Source organism: Cetorhinus maximus, chromosome 10, assembly GCF_964194155.1.
Source record: "Cetorhinus maximus chromosome 10, sCetMax3.hap1.1, whole genome shotgun sequence".
NCBI classification, from domain to species: domain Eukaryota; kingdom Metazoa; phylum Chordata; class Chondrichthyes; order Lamniformes; family Cetorhinidae; genus Cetorhinus; species Cetorhinus maximus.
Window position 1 is genome coordinate 82,461,428 of NC_135888.1, and position 22,015 is coordinate 82,483,442.

At 42.2% G+C, this 22,015-nt stretch overlaps 1 protein-coding gene across 2 annotated transcripts in view; it reads left to right on the forward strand.

Annotated features, from left to right (window-relative positions):
• sh3pxd2b (SH3 and PX domains 2B) overlaps positions 1-22,015 on the forward strand; it is a 286,400-nt gene that overhangs the window by 207,396 nt on the left and 56,989 nt on the right. Inside the window, exon 7 of one of the 2 annotated variants that reach the window (XM_078550692.1) lies at positions 5,702-5,743. The exons of the other annotated variant lie outside the window; for it this stretch is intronic. Within the exon in view, the coding sequence (XP_078406818.1) occupies positions 5,702-5,743 (42 nt within the window). The remainder of the gene's footprint in view (positions 1-5,701; positions 5,744-22,015) is intronic. 2 annotated transcript variants of the gene reach the window in all.

Genomic DNA, 22,015 nt, shown 5'->3' on the forward strand with positions numbered 1-22,015 from the left:
GTTTCCAAAAGCAAATAAAAATAAAATAAAATCTTTATACTTTTCATTAATAACATGTCCCTGCTCATGTGGCAGAGTCAGCTGAGGGGTCGTGTTTCATTTACATTTTTATTTTTTAAATTATTTTTTTCATATCTCTTCATCTCTCTGAGGCAGCTCTCTGTGCCTCAGGGAGATATGAAGAACTCGCTCGTGCGCATGCGCGAACTTGGCACTCGGCCCGATCGCCTCCTCCCCCGTCCCTGCACAGGCAGCGCTCAGTGCTGCTGCTCGCATTTCACGCTGGGCGGCCCTTAATTGGCACGCCAGCGTGAAATCGCGGTCCGGTGCCCATCGTGGGTGGTGGCCGGTTTCGTGACCGCCGTTGCCAAGTCTGTCGCCAAGGGCAAAATTCTGCCCCAGGAGTCTTTGGAGTGAGCCTTCTCTGAACTGCTTCTAATTTAATTGTATCCTTTTTTAAATAAGGAGACCTAAACTGCACACACTACCCCAGATGTGGTTCCACCAACACCCAGTACAACTGTAGCAAACTATCCCTACTTTTATATTCCATTCCCCTCACAATAAACAATAACATCTCATTTGCCTTCCTAAACACTTGCTCTACCTGCATGCAAACTTTTTCTGATTCATGTACCAGGAATCCGATCCCTCTGCACCTCAAAGTTCTGCAATCTTTCTGCATTTAAATAATATTGGACAAATTCACATTTTCCCACATGATACTCCAACAGTCAAACTTTTGTCCACTCACTTAACCTATCTATTTCTATGTCCCTTTGCAGACTCCTTATGTCCTCTTCACAACCTACTTTCCTACCTATCTTTGTGTAATCAGCAATTTAAAAACCATACATTTGGTCCCTTCATCCAAGTCATTGACATAAATTGTAAATAGTTGAGGCCCCAGCACTGATCCCTGTGGCATTCCACTCCACTTGCCAACCTAAAAAAGACCCATTCATCCCTACTCTCTGCCTCCTGTTGGCTAACCAATCCTCTACCCATGCTGATATGTTACCCCTCCACCATGAGCTCTTTATTTTGTGTAGTAACCTTTGATGTGGCACCTTGTCAAATGCTTTCTGGAAATTTAAGTACGGCTCATCTACAGGTTCCCCTTTACCCATGTTGCTTGCTACTTCCTCAAAGAACTACAATAAGTTAGTCAAACATGATTTCCCTTTCACAAAACCATGTTGACTCTGCCTGATTGCGTTGAGATTTTCTAAGTGCCCCGCTATAACCTCCTTAATAATAGATTCCAGCAATTTCCCTATGACAAACGTTAACTTTCCTGTTTTCTGATTCCTTTCTTTCTTGATTAGCGGAGTTACATTCGCTTTTTTCCAATTTGATGAGACCTTTCCGGAATCTATGGAATTTTGGAAAGTTAAAGTCAGTGCATCTAGTATCTCAGCAACCTCTACTTCTAAGCCCTAGGATGAAGCTCATCATGGCCTGGGGACTTGTCAGCTTTTAGTTCTAATAGTTTTCTCAGTATCCTTTCCCTGGTGATTGTAATTGTTTTAAGTTCCTCCCTCCCTTTCACCTCCTGATTCACAATTATTTCTTGGAGGTTATTTGTATCCTGTACAGTGAAAACAGATACAAAATATCTGTTCAATTCATCCACCATTTCCTTATTTTCCATTATTAATTCCCTATTCTCACTCTCTAGAGGATTTACTTACTCTTTTTCTTTTTAAACACCTGTAAAAACCCTTACTGTTTGTTTTTATATTTCTAGTTAGCTTTCTCTCATACTCTGATTTCTCCCTTCTTATTAATCTTTTATTCATTCTTTGCTCTTTTTACTCTGTCCAATCTTCTGACCTGCCACTCATCTTTACAGAATTTTATGCTTTTACTTTCAATTTGATACGATCTTCAACTTCTTTAGTTAGCCATGGATGGTGTGTCCTTCCCTTAGAGTCTTTCATTCTCACTGGAATGAATCTTTTCTGAGTATTCTGAAATATCTCCTTCAACGCCAGTCACTACATCTCTACTGACCTATTCTTTGACCTAATTTCCAAGTTCACTTTAACCAGTTCTGTCTTCATGCCTTCATAATTGCCCTTATTTAAATTTAAAACACTAGTCTTAGGTCCACTACTCTCTCCCTCAAACTGGATGTGAAATTCGATCATGTTATGATCACTGCTACCTAGGGGTGCCTTCATTATTAGGCCATTAATTAGCCCTGTCTCATTGCACATTACCAGATCTAGTATAGCCTGCTCTCTTGTTGGTGCTAAAACATGCTGCTCTAAGAAACTGTCTCAAAAGCCCTCTCTACTGCACTAGTTATGTGACTCACCTGAATACTCATCCCAGCATGGATCAGGTGAAGACCATCCCAACTGTACAGCTCCAATTTTCCCCAGTACCGGTGCCAGTGCCCCATGAATCGAAACCCATTTCAAACACACCAATCTTTGAGCTACACATTTAACTCTCTAATCTGATTTACCCTTTGCCAATTTGCTTGTGGCTCAGGTAGTAATCCAGAGATAATTACCTTTGAGGTTCTGCTTTTTAATTTAGCCCCTAGCTGTTCATACTCCATCAGGAGAACCTCTTTCCTAGTTCTACGTATGTCATTGGTAGTTATGTGGACCACAACTACTGGATCCTCCCCCTGCAAGTTCCACTCCAGCCCAGAGCAGATGCCCCGAAACCTGGCACTGAGCAGGCAACACAGCCATCTGAACTCCTGCCCTCAGCTGCAGTGAACTGTGTCTATCCCTCTGACTATACTGTCCCCAACAACTGCTACATTCCTATTAGCTCCCCCCACTTGAATGGCTTCCTATACCATGGCACAATGATCAGTTTGCTCATCTACTGTAGCCACCACTTTCATCCATACAGGCCACAAGATCCTTGATCCTGTTGGACAATTGCAAAGGCTGAGGCTCCTCTACTTCTACCTTCTGGGTTCCCATACCTGGATCGCCTGCAGTCATACCCTGCTGTCCCTGACCACTGACCAAATCAGAAGACACTATCCTAAGGGATGTGATTGCCTCCTGGTACAAAGTGTCTAAGTAACTTTGCCCCTCCCCAGCTCAGCCTCCATCTCAATGACTCTGAACTGAAGCTCCTCAAGCCGCAGATGCTTACTGCAGACATGTTTGCCCTGGATCACCCTGGTGTCCTGGAAACCCCACATTTTGCAGTTGCCACCTATCACCTGCAGCGCCATCTTTATTATGTGTTAGTTAATTTATAATTAATAAAACACTGCTACTCCCAATAACCTTTACTACAGCTAGTCAACCTTACTGTATCTTATAGAACTTTACAATTACTAATAAATTACATGAGTTTTGAAGATAAATGAATAAAATATTCACCAACCAATCACTTATCAGTTTTCCTATGATGTCGCTCTTTGATTTCTCTCAGAATGTGGCCGTTCTGCTCTGGAGCCACAGACTGGACTGTTTTGAATTGGATAGCTCTTCTAGGTAGTGGTTACTGCCTCCGGGTCCTCCTTTCACCCCCTCTTCTAGGTGGTGGTTACTGTCTTTTCACCCGCCCTAGTTCAGTCAAGGAAGAGTCAATAATGACTTGTAAAATAATAAAAGAAAGTTTCTGCTATTTAAATGGAAAGCACTATTCTAAAGGTTCTGTGATCCTGCTCCAGATATTCTGAACAAATTGTACTCCAATCTCTCAAGGAAAAGGAAAGGTCAAATAACAAAAAAATAATTCTCGGCTAAGGAACAGATCTTGGGAAGAGATTGGAAATGGTGATTTGTCATTGAATGCAAAAGGAAATACATCACCGCTTCATACACTAATTGTAGGCTGTTTTCTCAACAATGCTATGGGGAATGATATTTCTCATAAGTGCTTTGAAGCATGCCTTAAAATGGTAGCCATTCCTGCAAATTGAAGGCAATCTGTGACAAAGCGTGATAGAATTTCTGGACAGGATGGGCATGTAACGAATTACCAGAACATCTAGATCCAAGATGGGTAGTGCTTATCCATCCTTAGCAACACAAATAAAACTCTGAGCGATCCAATAAGTTACATGTATACAATCAAAAGCTACAATGAAACCTGGGTTAGGAGATACTATTGGATTTTAGAGCTATATGTGCTTTGTGTTCCCATTATGTGGTTGCTGGGTTTCAGTTGCTTCATTTTGTATTGTCGAGGTAGTCTCTGTGTGCATTTATGTAACAATTGTGGTGCAAATAAATTTTGCAGTTTCCTTGTGAAAACCCAGACTCAGGGTGTGACCTGACTGGAGTGAGGAAGAATAATGTTTCCTCTTCCTGGTCAGTTTCCTCTTCTGAATTGCAATCTGGGTTAAGCACCAGGGTAATGCAATCACCTCCCACCCCCACCTTGATGTGAGGCTCCCAAATACACTGATTCAGTGGTTTCTATATATATACATTTATATACATATTAAGAATAAGTAAGAAGGAAATTCTGGCAAGAATTCCTGTAGATGTTCCAAAGAAACCACATAACAAACATTTGAAATTGTATAATACACTAAAGAGGGGCTTTAAGGAGGCGGGTAGGGGGTTGGGAGGGGTGATGGGGGGTAGCAGCCCAAATGGGAGCAAATGTTGAAACATCTGATGGGAAACTTATCAACAACCTTCCGTCTGTGTTTAACACTGCACGATGAAATGTTATGGTTGAATATGACCACATGGGAAATTGAAGTAGGGGAGGAATTTAACCATGTGGAGGCCTCAGAATGGGCCACCCCAATCTGAGGAGTCAGGGTGGATACTATCCAATGAGGAATTATGTTCATTTTCTTAAAGGCAGCGGGGTAATATGGAGTACCAGACGGACCTCCCATTGTAGAACCTTGCTGAGTATCATCTCATTGAAATCAATGAGATGGAAATCAAGTTGGCCTACAGTAGATCAACAATCTACACTATCACATTACCATCTGGGGGTAATGGTGAATGTTTCCCCCATTAAAGACTTCATAGGAAGGATTCATTGACAAGGTTCTTTGCCTTATGATCAAATACATTTGCAACATTCGGAAAACAGAAATATACTGGTTTGTCATCTCAGCAGATTGTGATGTAATTTGAAAAATATATCATTTTCTCCATACTTTAGAAATGAAGTGACCAACCATGTCATTCATGCCAACAAAAGAGACAAACCACAGAAAAGCACTAAAACTATAAAGCAAAGCAACATAAAATTCTTAAATAAATCCACAATTCTACTGAGATGAATCATTCAAACATAAATGAAAGCTGATCTGATAGCAAAAGAAAATAATATTGATACTACAGTAGTGCAAACCTTTATACTAGATGCATGTTCCCATGTTTCGTTCTTCTGACTGGTCATTTGAAACTCAATCCTGATGTGTTTAGAGCACATGTAGGTCATTGACATGAATTAAAATTAATATTCCCTTAAGAAGTATTTCATAATACCATTGCTACAGAAAAAAGTTAACATGGTTTCTGTGTAACTCATGTATGTACAATAAATGGGCTTTTTATGTATCATATGAATAGATCGACAAAACAGGCTATGAGTTTTACATTCCAGTATTCCGTAAATTATACACACATAGGGTAAATTCTCCTACATTGCGTATAATTCACTTTTCTCAACATCTCAGTTCAAAACCTTTTTAAAAATGATTTCATTTTCCTCATGTGTACTTTCATTCGTTTTCCTTCATTAGGGCTTGCAATAATCCAGAGAACGACTTCGTTTCTAAAGAGAGGTATTAGAGAAACTCGCTTGGCCATAATTTAAATGATCCTTAACATTGCTGGATGGTCTTAAACTGTAATGATTTTGGACCATGCAGCCAGCTGATTGGCAGTGGATGGGGCCAGCTTAATGCTAAATGCGGTGTGGTTCATGCATGCTCAATACCTTTGTATTGTTGATTACAAATTGGGACTGAATATGTTCTTTCACTGCATTCAACTTTCTTCTTGGTAAGGTTCACTCAAAAAGCTGCTACCTACAAAAGAAGGTTTATTTTTTACAATCTTAATATAGGTGCACTGTTACTCAAGTAATCATCTATTAACCCTTTCACTGGCACAAAACAACTTGGCTGGTAAATTTCTCAGTTCAGAATAATCAAAACATTTTGTGGCATATATCCAATTGTAAATGCTTGCCAATCTCATTGTGTAATTAGTCTTTTTAAAAACCTAAATAGCAAACAAAAAATAGCTGGAATGTGATTTTATGGTACCACATCCTGACTGGAGAAAACAAGTGGCCTGTAAGAGGGTTATTCAACAGCAATGGATTTAAAACTACACTTAATCCAAGAAGTTACTTAGAGCTGTCTGCCTCACATGTTATCACTGAGTCCACAATTTTCCTTTCACATCACTTTACACAAAATTGTTGTTGTATATGAGCCATTGAATTGTGTTTTGAAACTGTACTTCGGACTGGAATTGAAAGATGGAATAATAGCCAAGTATGATCATGGACTGATTTTATACATATGGTGTATGATGAGGAAATGGGTAGAAAAGAGGAAGTTGTGGTAGAGCAAGGATGAGATTGCTTTTACTGTTTGATTGCTCATAGGTTTTGAATACCAAATTTCACTCAATGCCTAAGTTTCATTTATGCATTGCTTCAAAGTGATTTTGCAAAAAATGCAGGTGCACACAAATTAAGCAACTGAGTAATTGTTGTTAGTTCTGATTGTTGTTTAGAAGTGTTCCAAGGGGAATGATAACTTATTTAAAAATGTCTCCACATCTATCAATGCATGTTGTTTAGAATCCTGAGGAAAATCAGAGAATTACCACCGGAATGCAAGGTATCAGGTTCATTTACACTTTGTGGTCAGTGCTGCTTCAGAATTGTGATGTGTAACTTTATTGTATTATTCTTTATTAAAATTTAGAATTATAGCTACCACACACAGCTTTTGAAAAGTTGTACATTTTCAGTTATTATGTGATAACTTTCACTGTTTCATCAGGTGAATGCATTGATGTATTTTTTTCAGATTTTCCCCTCTTCTTTCTCGAAGACTTATGCAGTAGTATAGTTCTACAGGTGTCACATGCCTACAGTATCTCACAAAAATAACTTTCTTTCATCTTTGAATGAAGATAGAAGTGTGAACACTAACTGATGAAACACGGCTGAGGTTCATCCTAACATCACCCCTGCAAGTACAAAGTGAACTCAGCTACATCAGCACAAATCAAATCAGGAACTTTCCTAATCGGTATGGCTCAGTGTCACACTGGAAGAAAGGATTTTCCCAACTATTGAAGAGTGGATACCTGGTTACTATTTAAAACAATAGTTCAAAATTTGGCACTGGCTTTAAACCATTCAGAGAGGCCATTAAGGTAACTGATGCATGAAATGGAAGAAAAATGCACTGAATAAGAAGGGGGTGTTTTTCTGAAGCTATTGAGACAAAGAAGAAGCATTATTTTGCAGCTGGTCAATGCTATTTCTGACGTGGGAGTAGTTAATTGAGACCAAACTTTTGGTCACCTCTCCTACCATCCCCATTGGTACAGCATCAATTTGTTGATTACACCTCCGTGAAGTTTATTTTATGTTGCGGGCCCGGCATAAATAAAAGTTGATGACATTGGGTGCAGAAAGTGTTAAATCTGCTAGAACTAACACCATTGCTTTGAAGAAAATGTTATCAATTAAGAAGTAAAAGTTACAGACATGTTTGTCACAAAAGTCAAAATGTCAATAATTCTAAAAGCGCTTCAGAACAATAAAACACCCAACAACGGGGCTTTGCCTAGTCTGTTTTAAGTTTTGAGTTTATTAAGTAGCTTTAGAGTTATTTTTGGCAACTATGTTTTGTAATTTAAAAGACGGTGACAAATGATCCCTGCAATACATATTTTGCAATATTGCCTTTTGACTATGATATGACTATTGGCCAATATTAGACACAACATTGTGCTTGGTGAACTGCACTTCCGCCTTCAGTTTTCTAATTTGATTTTCCACAAGCAACTGAGATTTTGTAGAGTGCAAAACTATTTACTTATGAATAGCTCTATCAAAGAGCCAGTACAGGCATGATAGGTCACATGGCCCCCTCCTGTATCATTCCATTAATTAGAGTTGTGCTAATCTGAACCTCAGGTGATCCAGGCATCTCTGGGGACAGGTCCAGTAGGCAAGAGCATGGGTCTGACGAGATCTCAATATTGGCCACATTGTGCTATCCCAGATCATTCCCAGAATGTGGTTTGATCAAGGACATGACCAGAGATATGCTGAAATATGACTATCTGACCACATCCTCTCCAATATTGCTCCAGAGAAGGGTGGATTGTATATTGCTTGTGGTACATTTGAAGTTTGTTTGAATTGGCTCTCCCACTACTGGGATACCGTTCTTAAAAAAATCAACCACTTCCACTGCCCACCCCCACTTTCCTTTCCTGAAAGAACTGCCTTTTGTCAGAATGCAGCTCCAAATATAGTAGCAGCCTCAATATCTCCCTTAAGTGGTCATTCTTCATACCTTAACCTAGACAGTGAGCTTCAACAGGCTATTTTATCAAAGAGGATGTCTTAGCTGAGCACAAAACCATGCTCACCTAGTTCATTTTCTTTATTTGTTCACAGAATGTAAGCATCACTAGTATAGCCAGCATTTATTGCCCATCCCTAATTGCCTTTGAGAAGATTGTGGTAAACCACCTTCTCGAACCACTGTAAGTTATGTTGTTTAGGTACGCCCACAGTGCTGTTAGAAATGGAGTTCTAGGATTTTAACCAAGTGGTAGCGAAGGAACAGCAATCTAGCCCCTAGTCAGGATGGTGTGTGACTTGGAAGGGAACTTACAGTTGGTGGTGTTTCCATTGACCTGCTGCCCTGCCTTTTAGACATAGAGGTCACGGGTTTGTAAGGGCTGTTGAAGGAGCCTTGGCAAATTGCTGCACTGCGTCTTGCAGGTGGTACACTTCGGCAATCTCCGCCAGTTTATGGAGGGATTGAAGGTTTATGGTGATGGATAGGGAGCCAATCAAGCAGGCTGCTTTGACTTGGATGATATCGAGCTTCTTGAGTGTTGCTGGAGCTGCACTCATCCAGGCAAGTGGGGATTATGATGCCGCATTCCTGACCTGTGCCTTATAAATGATGGACAGGCTTTGAGGAGACGGAAGCGGAGCCACTTCCTGCAGAATTCCCAACGCCTGACCTGCTCTTGTAGCCACAGTATTTATATGGCTGGTTCTGCTCAGTTTCTGGTCAATGGTAAGCCCCCAGAATTTGATGGTGGGGGCTTCAGCGATAGTAATGTTGTTATATATCAAGGGGAGATGGTTAACCTCTCTCATGTTGGAAATGGTCATTGCCTGGCACTTATATGGTGCAAATATTACTTGCCACTTGTCAACCCAAGCCTAAATGTTGACCAAGTCTTGCTGCATATGGATATGGACTGCTTCAGTATCTGAGGAGTCACAATTGATTTGAACATTGTGCAATCAACAGCGAACATCTCCACATCTGACATCATGATGGAGTAGAAGTCATGGATTAAGCTGCTGAATATGGTTTGGCCTAGAACACTATCCTGATGAACTCCTGCAATGGTAAACTGGGGCTGTGATGATTGGCCTTTAACAACCACAGCCATCTTTCTTTATGCTAGGTATGACTCCAACCAGTGGAGAGTTTATCTCTTGATTCACAAAATTGTTACAGCACAGGAGGAGGCCATTCAGCCCATTGTGTCTGCACCAGCTCTCCGAATGAGCATTTCACCTAGTGCGATTCTCCTGCCCTTTCCCCGTAACCACACACATTGTTTCTTTTCAAATAATCATCTAATTCCCTCTTGAATGCCTGAATTGAGCCTACCTCACAACACTCTCAGGCAGTGCATTCCAGGCGCTAACCACTCACTGTGTGGATACAAACAAATTCGCAGATTTGTGTTCCCATTGACTTCATTTTGCTAGGGCAGTTTGATGCCACACTCAGTCAAATGCTGCCTTGGTGTCAAGGGCAGTCACTCTCACCTCACCTGAACCATGAATCGTCGACTCGACTCTTCTAGCTGAAGATGATGCAAATGCTTTAGCCTTGTCTTTTGCACTGGTGTGTAGGGCTCTCCCATTGTTGAGAATGCAAATGTTTCTGGGGCCTTGTTGTCTGATTAGTTATTTAATTTTTCACCACCATTCACAATTGGATATGGCAGGACTGCAGAGCTTTGATCTGATCTCTTGTTTGTGGGATCCATTTAGCTGTGTCACTATAGCTGCTTTCACTATTTAGCATGCCTGGAGTCCTATATTGTAACTTCACCAGTTTGGCATTTAATTTTTAGGTATGCCTGGTGCTGCTTCTGGTATAGTATCATAGAATGGTTCCATACCAAAGAAAGCCATGTGGCCCTTCATGTCCATGCCAGCTCTCTGCAAGTGCAACTCAGTTTGTCTCTCTCCCCACCCTTTCCCCATAACCCTGCAATTTTTTCCTCTTAAGATAATTATTCAGTTCTCTTTTGAAAACCTCGATTGAATCTGCCTCCATCACACCTTCAGGCAGTGCATTCCAGATCCTAAACACTTGCTGTGTAAAAAAGCTTTTCCTCATGTCACCATTGGTTCTTTTGCCTTCATTCACCTTAAATCGGTGTCCTCTGGTTTGTGAACTTTGCAAGTTGGGGACAGTTTGTTACTATTTACTCTGTCTGAACCCCTCATGATTTCCAACAACACTATCAAATCTTCTCTCCACTTTCTCTCCAACAAGAAAAGCCCTAGTTTCTGCAATCTATCCATGTAACTGAAGTTCCTCCATCTTGGAACCAATCTTGCAAACATTTTCTGCACCCTCTCTAAAGCCTTCACATCCTTCCTAAAGTGTGCTACCCCAGAATTGGACACCATTCTCCAATTGAGGTTCAACCAGTGTTTTATGAAAGTTCACCATAATGTCCATGGTTTTGTAATATATGCCTCTATCTACAAAGCCCAGGACCCGTATTCCTCATTAAACACTTTCTCAACCTGTGCTACTACTTTCAAAGATTTGTGCACATACAACCCATGTCCCTCTGCTCGTGCATCGCCTTATGAAATGTATCCTTTATTTTATATTGCCTCTCTTTATTCTTCCAACCAAAATGTATCATTTCACACTCCTCTCTGTTAAATTTCATCTGCCACAAGGCTGCCTATTCCATGAGACTGTCTATGTCCTCCTGGAGTCTATCACTATTCTCCTCACAGTTCACAAAACTTCCAAGTTTCGTGTCATTAACAAATTTTGAAATTGTACCCTGCACACTTAAGTCAAGGTCATTAATATAGATCGAGAAAACCCGTGGTCCTAGTACTGACCCCTGTGGAACCCCACTATAAACCTTCCGCCTGTCCAAAAAATAAGAACCATTCAACACTACTCTCTGTTTCTTGCCACTCAGTCAACTTCTTATCTATGTCCCTTTTATTCCATGGATTTTGACTTTGTTGACGGGCCTGTTATCTGGTACTTCGTCAAATATTATTTGGAAGGCTGTGCACACCACATCAACTGTATTATCCTCTTTAACCATCTGCTACTTCATCAAAAAACTCAAATCAAGTTAATTAGACACAGTTTGCCTATAACAAGTCCGTCCTGGCTTTCCTTAATTAATTTGTCCATTTGTCTAAGTGGCTGTTAGTTTTGTCCTGGATTATCATTTCTAAAATCTTTCCCACCACCAGGGTTAAACTGGCTGGCCTGAGGTTGCTGAGCTTATCCTTACTTCCTTTTTTAAACAAGGGTGCGAAATTTGTAGTTCGCCAGACCTCTGGGACTACCCTTGCATCTAAAGAGGATTGGCAGATTATGGCCAATGTCTGCCATTTCCATCCATACTTCCCTTCATATCCTTGGATGCATCTCATCTGGTCCTGGTGACTTGTAAGTACAGCCAGTCTTTCAATACCTTCTGTCATCAATTTTTAATCTATCCACTGTTTTAACTACCTATTGTTTCACTATGACTTAGATGCAACTTCTTCCTTGGTAAAGACATATGCAAAGTACTTATTTACTATCGAACCATGCCCTCTCCTGCCATGCATAGCTCCACATTTTGGCCCCTAATTGGCCCCATCCCTTCCTTTATTACCATTTTGCTATCTATATGCCAATGGAAGACTTCTGGATTCCCTTTTATGTTAGCTGCCAGTCTCTATTCATAATCTTGCTTTGCTTTTTCTTATTATTTCCATCTGAACTTTTTATATTCAGCCTGATTCTCAGTTGTATATTTTGCTTCATCTTACTTTCTATTTCTTTATTCATTTTTGTGCTACCTTTCCCCCTTGTGGGAATGTACCTTGTCTATAACCAAAACCATCTCCCCTTTAAAAGCAGTCCTTTGTTCCTTAACCGTTTTTCTTCTGCCATTTTTTGTTTCCAATTTACTTGAGCCAAATCCATTCTCATCATACTGTAATTGGTCCTGCCCCACATAATTATATTTGCCCTCAGTTGGTCCATGTCCTTTCCATAGCTAATCCAAACCTTATGATACTGTGATCTCTTTTCCCTAACTGTTACCCTACAGTCGTTTTATTCACTTAACCCACCTCATTCCCCATACAGAACCAGATACAGCAATGCCATCTTCCTTGGTGGGCTGGAAGCATACTGATTTAGGAAATACTCCTGAACATTATTATTCCGGCCTATGTTAGAATAATTAAACTCCTCCATTATAACTACATGATAGTTTTTTCACCTCCCTGTAATTTATTTGCAAATTTGTTTCTCTATACCTCTCCCTCTAGTTGGTGGCCAATAGAACGCACTCACTAATGTAATTGTGCCTCTATTGTTTCTTAGCTCAAATTGAATGCTTTCCTAACCCGTTATTGAACTAGCATTGTTCCTCTCAATTGATGATAATGGTAGAGGGAGGGATATGTCGGGCCTTGAGGTTACAGATTGTGGTTAAAAACAAAAGAGGCTAACAAAAGAAGTTAAACAGGGCATTAGATTAAAGGAAGTGGCTTATAAGGTTGCCAGGAAATGTGGTATGTGTAAGGATTGAGGGCAGTTCAGAATCCAGCGAAGGATGACCAAGAAACTGAAAAGAGGATATGAATGCAAGCTAGCGAGTAACATGAAGATGGACTGTAAAAGCTTCTTTAGGTATGTGAGGATGTTACTTGTGGCATAGATAAAGGAGAACCGGTGGCTGTGGTGCATCCACATGTGAGGTTAGTAAACAAAATTAGAGCACATGGGATTGAGGGAAGTATGCTGCTATGGATTGAGAATTGGGTAACAGACAGAAAACAGAGAGTAGGAAACACGGGTCATTGTCAGGATGGCAGGCTGTTACTAGTGGGTTACCACAAGGATCAGTGCTTTGGCCACAGCTGTCCACAACCAATATAAATGATTTGGATATGGGGACTAAATGTTCTATTTCCAAGTTTGCTGATGACACAAAACTAGGTGGGAATTTGAATTGTGAGGAAGATGCAAAGAGGCTTCAAGGGGATTTGGACAGGCGAAGTGAATGGGCAAGAGCATGGCGGATGAAATATAATGTGGATAAGTGTGAAGTTATTCACTTTGGTAGGAAAAACAGAAAGGTAGAGTATTTATTAAATGGTGAGAGGTTGATGTCCAAAGGGACCTGGGTGTCCTTGTTCATGAGTCACTAAAAGCTAGCACCAGGTGCAGCAAGCAGTGAGGAAGGCAAATAGTATTTTGGCTTTCATCATGAGGGGATTTGAGTACAGGAGTAAAGATGCCTTGCCGCAATTGTATAGAGCCTTGGTGAGAGTGCATCTGGAGTATTGTGTACCTCTTTGGATTCCTTATCTAAGGAAGGATGTTCTTGCCATAGAGGTAGTGCAACGGAGTTTCACCAGATTAACCCCTGGGATGGCGGGATTGTTTTATGAGGAGAGATTGAGGAAGCTGGGCCTGTATTCTCTAGAGCTTCAGAGAATGAGAGGTGATCTCATTGAAACTTACTAAATCCTTACAGGACCTGACAGGGTAGAACTTTTGATAGGATGTTTCCCCTGGCTGGTGAGTTTAGAACCAGGAGACAGTCTAAGAATAAGGGGCTGGCCATTTAAGACTGAGTTGAGGAGGAATTTCTTCACGCAGCCAGTGGTAAATCGTTGGAATCCTCTACCCCAGAGGGCTGTGGAAGCTCAGTCATTGAGCATGTTCAAGACAGAAATTGATAGATTTCTGGACACTAATGACATCAAGGGATATGGGGCAGAATCTTCAGCTCGGCGAGTGGAGGCGGGGCCTGCTCACAGAAGAGTAAAATGACACCAGGCGTGCGTCCTGATGTCACCGTGTGTCATTCAGATTTTCAGTTCGGCGGGCGTGCACCCAAGTCGGCTGTGCGCCTGCTGAACTGTCAAAGGCCTATTAAGGCCAGTTAACGATCAATTAAAACAATAAACTGAACTGCCTGTCGAACCTTAAGGTTGGCGGGCAGGTGAAGAGCCCAGGTGGCCTTCGCATTTTTCATGGAACCTCATCCACGCACGGGATGAGGTTTCATGAAGGTTTTTAAAGATTTGAAAAATTTTTTAGTAAAATTCATAGACATGTCTCAGCTCATGTGACACTTTCACATGAGAGGACATGTCCTAAAAAATTTTCTTTTCCTTAATTAAAATTTTTTAACTTGAACTAATCTCCCTGAGACAGCTCTGTGCCTCAGGGGGATGTCTGCATGCAAAAGAGCGCAGGCCCCAACTCAGGCAACCCCCCCCCGGGCCGGCACAGGGAGCGGTCAGCGCTTCCAGGTGCACATCACGCTGGGCAGGCCTTAATTGGCCCAACACCCCCCCCCCCACATAAAATGGCAGCGCCCAGCCAATCACGGGCACCAATTGGCCGCGTGCATGCCCGCACCCGTTTCCACACAACCCCCCCAGACGGGGAGAAAATTCTCTTCATGATGATAGTGGGGAAAATGGCGCGAGAGGCAGATGATCAACCATGATCTGTTTGAATGGCAGAGCAAGCTTGACAGGCCAAATGGCCTACTGCTGTTCCTATTTCCTATGGTCCTATAATTCTACTACTGCTGATGGTGCGCAGCACTTCATAGATGTCCAGTTTTGAGGGTGGATCTGGAGTCACATGTAGGCCAGATTGGGTGAGGACTGCAGATTTCATTCCCTGAAGTACCAGATAGGTTTTTGTGACAGTCTGGTAGTTTCATAATTATCATTACTGATTCTAGATCTATGAACTAATTGAATTTAAATGGCATGGTGGGATTTGAACTCCTGCCTTTGGAGCATTAATCAAGGTCTCTGTGAATACTAGTCTTGTAACATTACCACTGTGCTACTGTCCACAAACACACTTAATCCAGCTGGAACCTTTAGGTACCATCAGGATTGAGAAACCTCGCTGATTCTACCTCCTATCCATCCATTCCACACTTCCTAGCCCAAGGATACTGAGGCTAATTTTAGTACCCTGACTTCTGACCTGAATGAAATAAAAATGAGCATAATTACAGTATAGCTTTGAATTAGTCTTGTTAAAGTAAAACATTATGGTTATTTACAGTACAATTAGGCTTCACTTTTCTTAGCTTGACTCCATACTCAACCATGTATATTTACACATATTAGATCCACTTGCAAAAAGCATGCAAGTGTCAGTTGATCCCTCTGTAACTTCAGTACAAATACTCTGGCAGAGATAAGCTGAAAGGATTAAACTCCCCTTGTATTGCCGTTGGATATTGTTGCATATGTTTTCATTTAAAATTTAAAGCAGGCATTGGACATTTGGTTATGACTCAGATCCTTGATTGAGAGCAGACATACATTTTTCCACAGAAAACATGTGTCTGCCTCATGACTTCTTGTCCTGATAATTGCCGGGTAGCAATTTTTAAAAACTCATTTCCATCTCCGTTTCTCTTTTCTGATTATACTGTTTTGGGGTATCAACTGTACATCTATTTTTTTTAAAATCATTAACATTTGCCAAACGTGTGGGATTAAGATTCACTGGTGTCCATTTTACCACAAGGCTACCACGAATGATTCCCCATTTCCATATAACGTTAAATGATTACAAAAACCACCAGAAATACATGCACCCTTTTCTTCTATTTCTGAAAGGTGCTGACTCTTACTGGGCTATATATTATGGATGCTGGCACTCTCAGTACCTGGTCAGAATTTGCATGTGATGAGGTAGGTTTTGATGCAAAAGTTTATTTTTTTTCATTCAGGAGATGAGGGCTTTGCTGGCTGTCCAGCATTTATTGCCCATCCCTCTTTGCCCTTGAGAAGGTGGTGGTGAGCTGCCTTCTTGAACCGGTGCAGTCCATGTGGTGTAGGTACACCCGCAGTGCTGTTAGGAAGGGAATTCCAGGATTTTGACCAAGCGACAGTGAAGGAACGGCGATATATTTCCAAGTTAGGATGGTGAGTGACTTGGAGGGGTACTTCCAGGTGGTGGTGTTCCCATCTATCTGCTGCCCTTGTCCCTCTAGTGGTAGTAGTCGTGGGTTTGGAAGGTGCTGTCTAAGGAGCCTTGGTGAAGTCCTGCAGTGCATCTTGTAGATGGTGCACACTGCTGCTACTGTGCGTCGGTGGTGGAGGGAGTGAATGTTGTGGATATGGCGCCAATCAAGCGGACTGCTTTGTCCTGGACGATGTCCAGTTTCTCAGGAGCTGCACTCATCCAGGCAATTGGGAGTATTCCATCAGACTCCTGACTTGTGCCTTGTAGATGGTGAACAGGCTTTGGGGAGTCAGGAGGTGAGTTACTCATCGCATGATTCTTAGCCTCTGACCTACTCTTGTAGCCACAGTATTTATATGGCTAGTCCAATTCAGTTTCTGGTCAATGGTAACCCCTAGGATGTTGATAGTGGAGGATTCAGTGATAATAATGCCATTGAACATTAAGGGGCGATAATTGGATTCTCTCTTGTTGGAGGTCATCATTGCCTGACACTTGTGTGGCTTGAATGTTACTTGCCACTTGTCAGCCCAAGCCTGGATGTTGTCCAGGTCTTGCTGCATTTGGACATGGACTGCTTCAGTATCTGAGGAGTCGCGAATGGTGCTGAACATTGTGCAATCATCAGAGAACATCTCCACTTCTGACCTTATGATGGAAGGAAGGTCATTGATGAAGCAGCTGAAGATGGTTGACCCTAGAACACTACCTTGAGGAACCCCTGCAGTGATGTCCTGGAGCTGAGATGACTGACCTCCAACAATGACAACCATCTTCCTTTGTTCTAGGTATGACTCCAACCAGCAGAGAATTTTCCCTTTCCCCCTGATTCCCATTGACTCCAGTTTTGCTAGGGCTCCTTGATGCCACACTCAGTCAAATGCTGCCTTGATGTCAAGGGCAGTCACTCTCACCTCAGCTCGGGAGTTCAGCTTTTTTGTCCATGTTTGAACCAAGGCTGTAACGAGGTCAGGAGCTGAGTGACCCTGGTGGAACTCAAACTGGGCATCAGTGAGGAGGTTATAGCTAAGCAACTAATGCTTGATAGCACTGTTGTTGACCCCTTTCATTACTTTACTGATGATCGAGAATAGACTGATGGGGCGGTAATTGGCCCAGTTGGATTTGTCCTACTTTTTGTGTACAGGACGTACCTGGGCAATTTTCCACATTGCCGGGTAGATGCCAGTTTTGTAGCTGTACTGGAACAGCTTGACTAGGGGCGCGGTAAGTTCTGGAGCACAAGTCTTCAGTACTATTGCCAGATTGTTGTCAGGGCCCATAGCCTTTGCATTATCCAGTGCCTTCAGCCGTTTTTTGATATCACGTGGAGTGAATCAAGTTGGCTGAAGACTGACATCTGTGATCCGGAAGAGGCCGAGATGGATCATCCACTCGGCACTTCTGGTTGAAGATTGTTGTGAATGCTTCAGCCTTATCTTTTGCAGTGATGTGCTGGGCTCCCCCATCATTGTGGATGGGGATATTTATACCTCCTCCAGTGAGTTGTTTAATTGTCCACCACCATTCGCGACTGGATGTGGCAGGACTGCAGAGATTATATCTGATCCGTTGGTTGTGGGATCGCTTAGCTCTGTCTATCACTTGCTGCTTATGGTGTTTGGCATGCAAGTAGTCCTGCCTTATAGCTTCACCAGGTTGACACCTCATTTTTAGGTGTGCTGTTCCTGGCATGCCCTCCTGCACTCTTCATTGAACCAGGGTTGATCCCCTGGCTTGATGGTAATGGTAGAATGGGGGATATGCCGACCCATAAGGTTACAGCTTGTGTTCGAGTACAATTCTACTGCTGCTGATGCCCCACAGTGCTTCATGGATGCCAGTCTTGAGTTGCTAGATCTGTTCGAAATCTACCCATTTAGCACGGTGGTAGTGCCACACAACACAATGGAGGGTATCGTCTCCACAATAACTGTGCAGTGGTCACTCGTACCGATACTGTCATGGACAGATGCACCTGCGGCAGGCAGGTTGGTGAGGATGAGGTCAAGTATGTCTTTCGCTCTTGTTGGTTTCCTCACCACCTGCCGCAGACCCAGCCTAGCAGCTTTGTCTTTTAGGACTCTGCCAGCTCGGTCAGTAGTGGTGCTACTGAGCCACTCTTAGTGATGGACATTAAAGTCCCCCACCCAGAGAGCAGTCTGCGCACTTGCCACCCTCAGTGCTTCCTTGAAGTGATAGTCAACATGGAGGAGCACTGATTTATCAGCTGAGGGAGGGCAGTACATGATAACCAGCAGGACGTTTCCTTGCTCATGTTTGACCTGATGCCATGAGACTTCATGGGGTCCAGAGTTGATGTTGAAGACTCCCAGGGCAACTTCCTCCCGACTGTATACCACTGTGCTGCCACCTCTGCTGGGTCTGTCCTGCTGGTGATGGTGGAGTCTGGGACATTATCTGTAAGGTATGATTCTGTGAGGATGGCACATGTCAGGCTGTTGCTTAACTAGTCTCCCATCGAAACTGCAAAGTGCTTATTGTGATTCAGAGAGCCTGGTGGTGCCTGAATGAATGAAAGATCATTTGCAAATTGTCCAGATTACAAGTTAATTGGGGAAACCCACAGCGAAAATGTATGGAATCCCTCCTGATTTTTCTGAAGTTTTTATCTCGTAATTTTCATTGGCTTTTCTGGCTGTCAACTACAGTTGATAATGCAGCAACCAACCTTTACTCGTTTTGCTTTTATCTGACATATTGTGATAAAGTTAGATTCTCACATGTGAGGTGGTAGCCAGCATTACGAAACAAACACAGAGTAGGAAATGCCTGTTTATAATCACTAAACCTTTATCCTATCATAACTTCAATTTTGTGTATTTTTGCTTGTATCCCATATTGTCATGTGAATAATGTCTGTTTTTTAATCTAGATGTACTTGCAGCTGTAAAAGCTGTGGAAATCTACTTAAGAATAAACACATTATGCAATGACAGTAGGAAAATATCTCTTAGGTTGAGCATCAGTCAAGATATTTCTAATTGCTTTCTGATGGCACTCTTGCAATCGTCAATGAGTTGTTTGGATCATTTGCCAGGCATAGTGTACTGGGTAAAACAGAAAATGAGCAGTTTTGCTACTTGGAAAACAGACAACCAGTATAATTGAGTTTAAAAAGAGCCTTTCTTTCTTAAAGGTTACCTTGCCTGATGATTTGCAACTATTGCAAATATGATGTAATTTCAGGAACAGGAGGTTAACAGAAATTCTTATTGAATCTTGTGTTATAGAGCTATCATTAATATTCTGGGTGTAGACATTTGGATGTAGTAATCTGTATTTCATATTCATAATTGGCACGTTTTGAGTATCTATTTCAACATCAGCATACTTAGCATTTGATATTTCTGTCAACGATTTAATATTTCTTCACATGCTGTTTACTCACATTTTTCTGGTCTTTATCATGGTATTTCTCCAATCATACCATTTTTAATCTAGAATTACCATGAATAATAAATAATTATTTTCATGAGGGTATCCAATGCAATCCAACTGTCACATTTACACTTCTATATCATTAGTTTTGAGTCCCACGAGAGAGAGAAATATTAAGCTTTGGAGGAGAGCTGGCTGAGATTCTGCTCTTTACCATTGTATGTTGCTCTAGGTAATAAATTGAATCTGTCTTGGAAAGCTTCTTCTACTGTTCTTTGTGGTAATTAATTAATGGTGACTTTATCCTGTGTGTGTTCCACAAACTCCACTTATGTGCAGAGGTTTGGTTTGAGAATTTGAAGTTGTCATTGTTCAGTAACACTAGGGTAGAATGTAATTTTGGAACAAAAAACATGGCTGCTGGCTGCAGTTCAGATCTTCTAGCAGTCGAGTTTGAGAGTTATAGGAGAATTCTGGCAGCCTAATTGAGTGCCTCGAAATGGCACAAGTTCCATTTTTGCTGGGTCCATGCTGATTTCCCATTGCTTTCCAGCTGAGAGATCCATTTTCACAGTTTAATGAGTGCTTATTCAATTCTACCAGTTTTATACATGGGTAGTGTTGCTGTGTTAAACACCTGCCCATAGAACATGCATGTTAAAGCACAACCATGTTCTGGCCTTCACAGCAGTAGTTTCTTAAAGCTGAGCCACTTTCAAATTTAATTTTTGTCACAGCTATTGTGCATAGTATTCAGTACTGCTCTTTTTCTGGAGGCATCAGAAGAGGATGAAATAAAGGAATGCTTTTGCACAGAATGAAGTCTGCTTACATCCAGTTACCTGGGCCTGCCAGAGAACTTTGTATGCTAAAGGTCAGCAGGAAGGTGATGAGGCAACAATAGTCATTCTAACAATTCTACTGTTGCTGGTGGCAGCCAAGGTGACAACCTTAATTTCTTGTCTGCATGTCATTCAAGGATGCCACAATCTGCAGTGCACTGCTGCATCAAGCAGATCGTTGATGTTTAGTTCACCAAGAGAAACAATTTTATCACATTCCCTAGGGAAAAGGAACATCAGAATGATAAGGCATTGCAAATCTTTCAGCTTGTAGGTTTCTCCAAAGTCAATAGAGTTATCAGGTGAATATCTAAGTCCTTTCATTACGATGTAGTTCATGAACTCAAAAGTTTCACTCCTTCAGTATCCAGGTATCAGTGACCAGACATATGGGGCTGGATTTTTTGATCCACTGCTGGTGGATTTGAAGGCTTGTAAAACCACTGGGCGGAATCTTCCATCAGTGACAGGGTCTCAGCCACCAACTGGAAATCTGGTGAGAGCCTCTTTCTGGGAAGGCCCGCCAGTATTACATGCCAATCGGGCATTTGACAGCCCATCGGCGGGCCTTTCCCCAGGATCAGGATTCTAGGGGTGGAAGACCAACCTGCTGGGAGCTGCCGGCTAATCAGAGGCTGACAGTGCTATTGAATGGCAGCGCCTCTGGGGAGGCAGTGGCTGCTGCTGGAATGACACCCGCCTGAGACTCAGGATCTTGGCCACAGGTGAGTGATGGCGGGAGGGGAGGATGCAGCAAGGATAGGGAATTGGTTCTTAGCGGTTCCCCCGCCCCTTCCCATGCCAGGTCCCTCAATCAGACACTGAGTGCCATTTAACGAGGGCCTCAAGGCCTCCTACTGTCCCCCCACCTCCCATTCCCAAACCCCACTGCAATAGCCGGCAAGCAAACACACCAGGATTTGCTAGTCATGCAGGCAACTTTGCAAGCCCACCCCCACCCACTGCTTGGTTAATACCAGCAGACCTGGGATGAGATCCTTAATTAGGCATTAATTGCCCACTTAAGGGCCTCAATTGGCAGCGGGGCGGGAAAGCCATGTATGGGCCTTTTTGCCATGGACTTAATTGCTGTGGAGCTGGGAAGGTGGTGGGGTCCACCCCCCATCACCCTCCTATATAATTAAATGCCCCCCACCACTAAACTCACCACAGGGGAGGGCACAAGATCTTGCCCAATACTTGTCCACCCCCCCCCGACCTGTATGAAATTTTATGTGGGTTGGTGGAGTCATCGACCAGCCCGTCCACCCTTGGGCTACTTGAAGCCTAA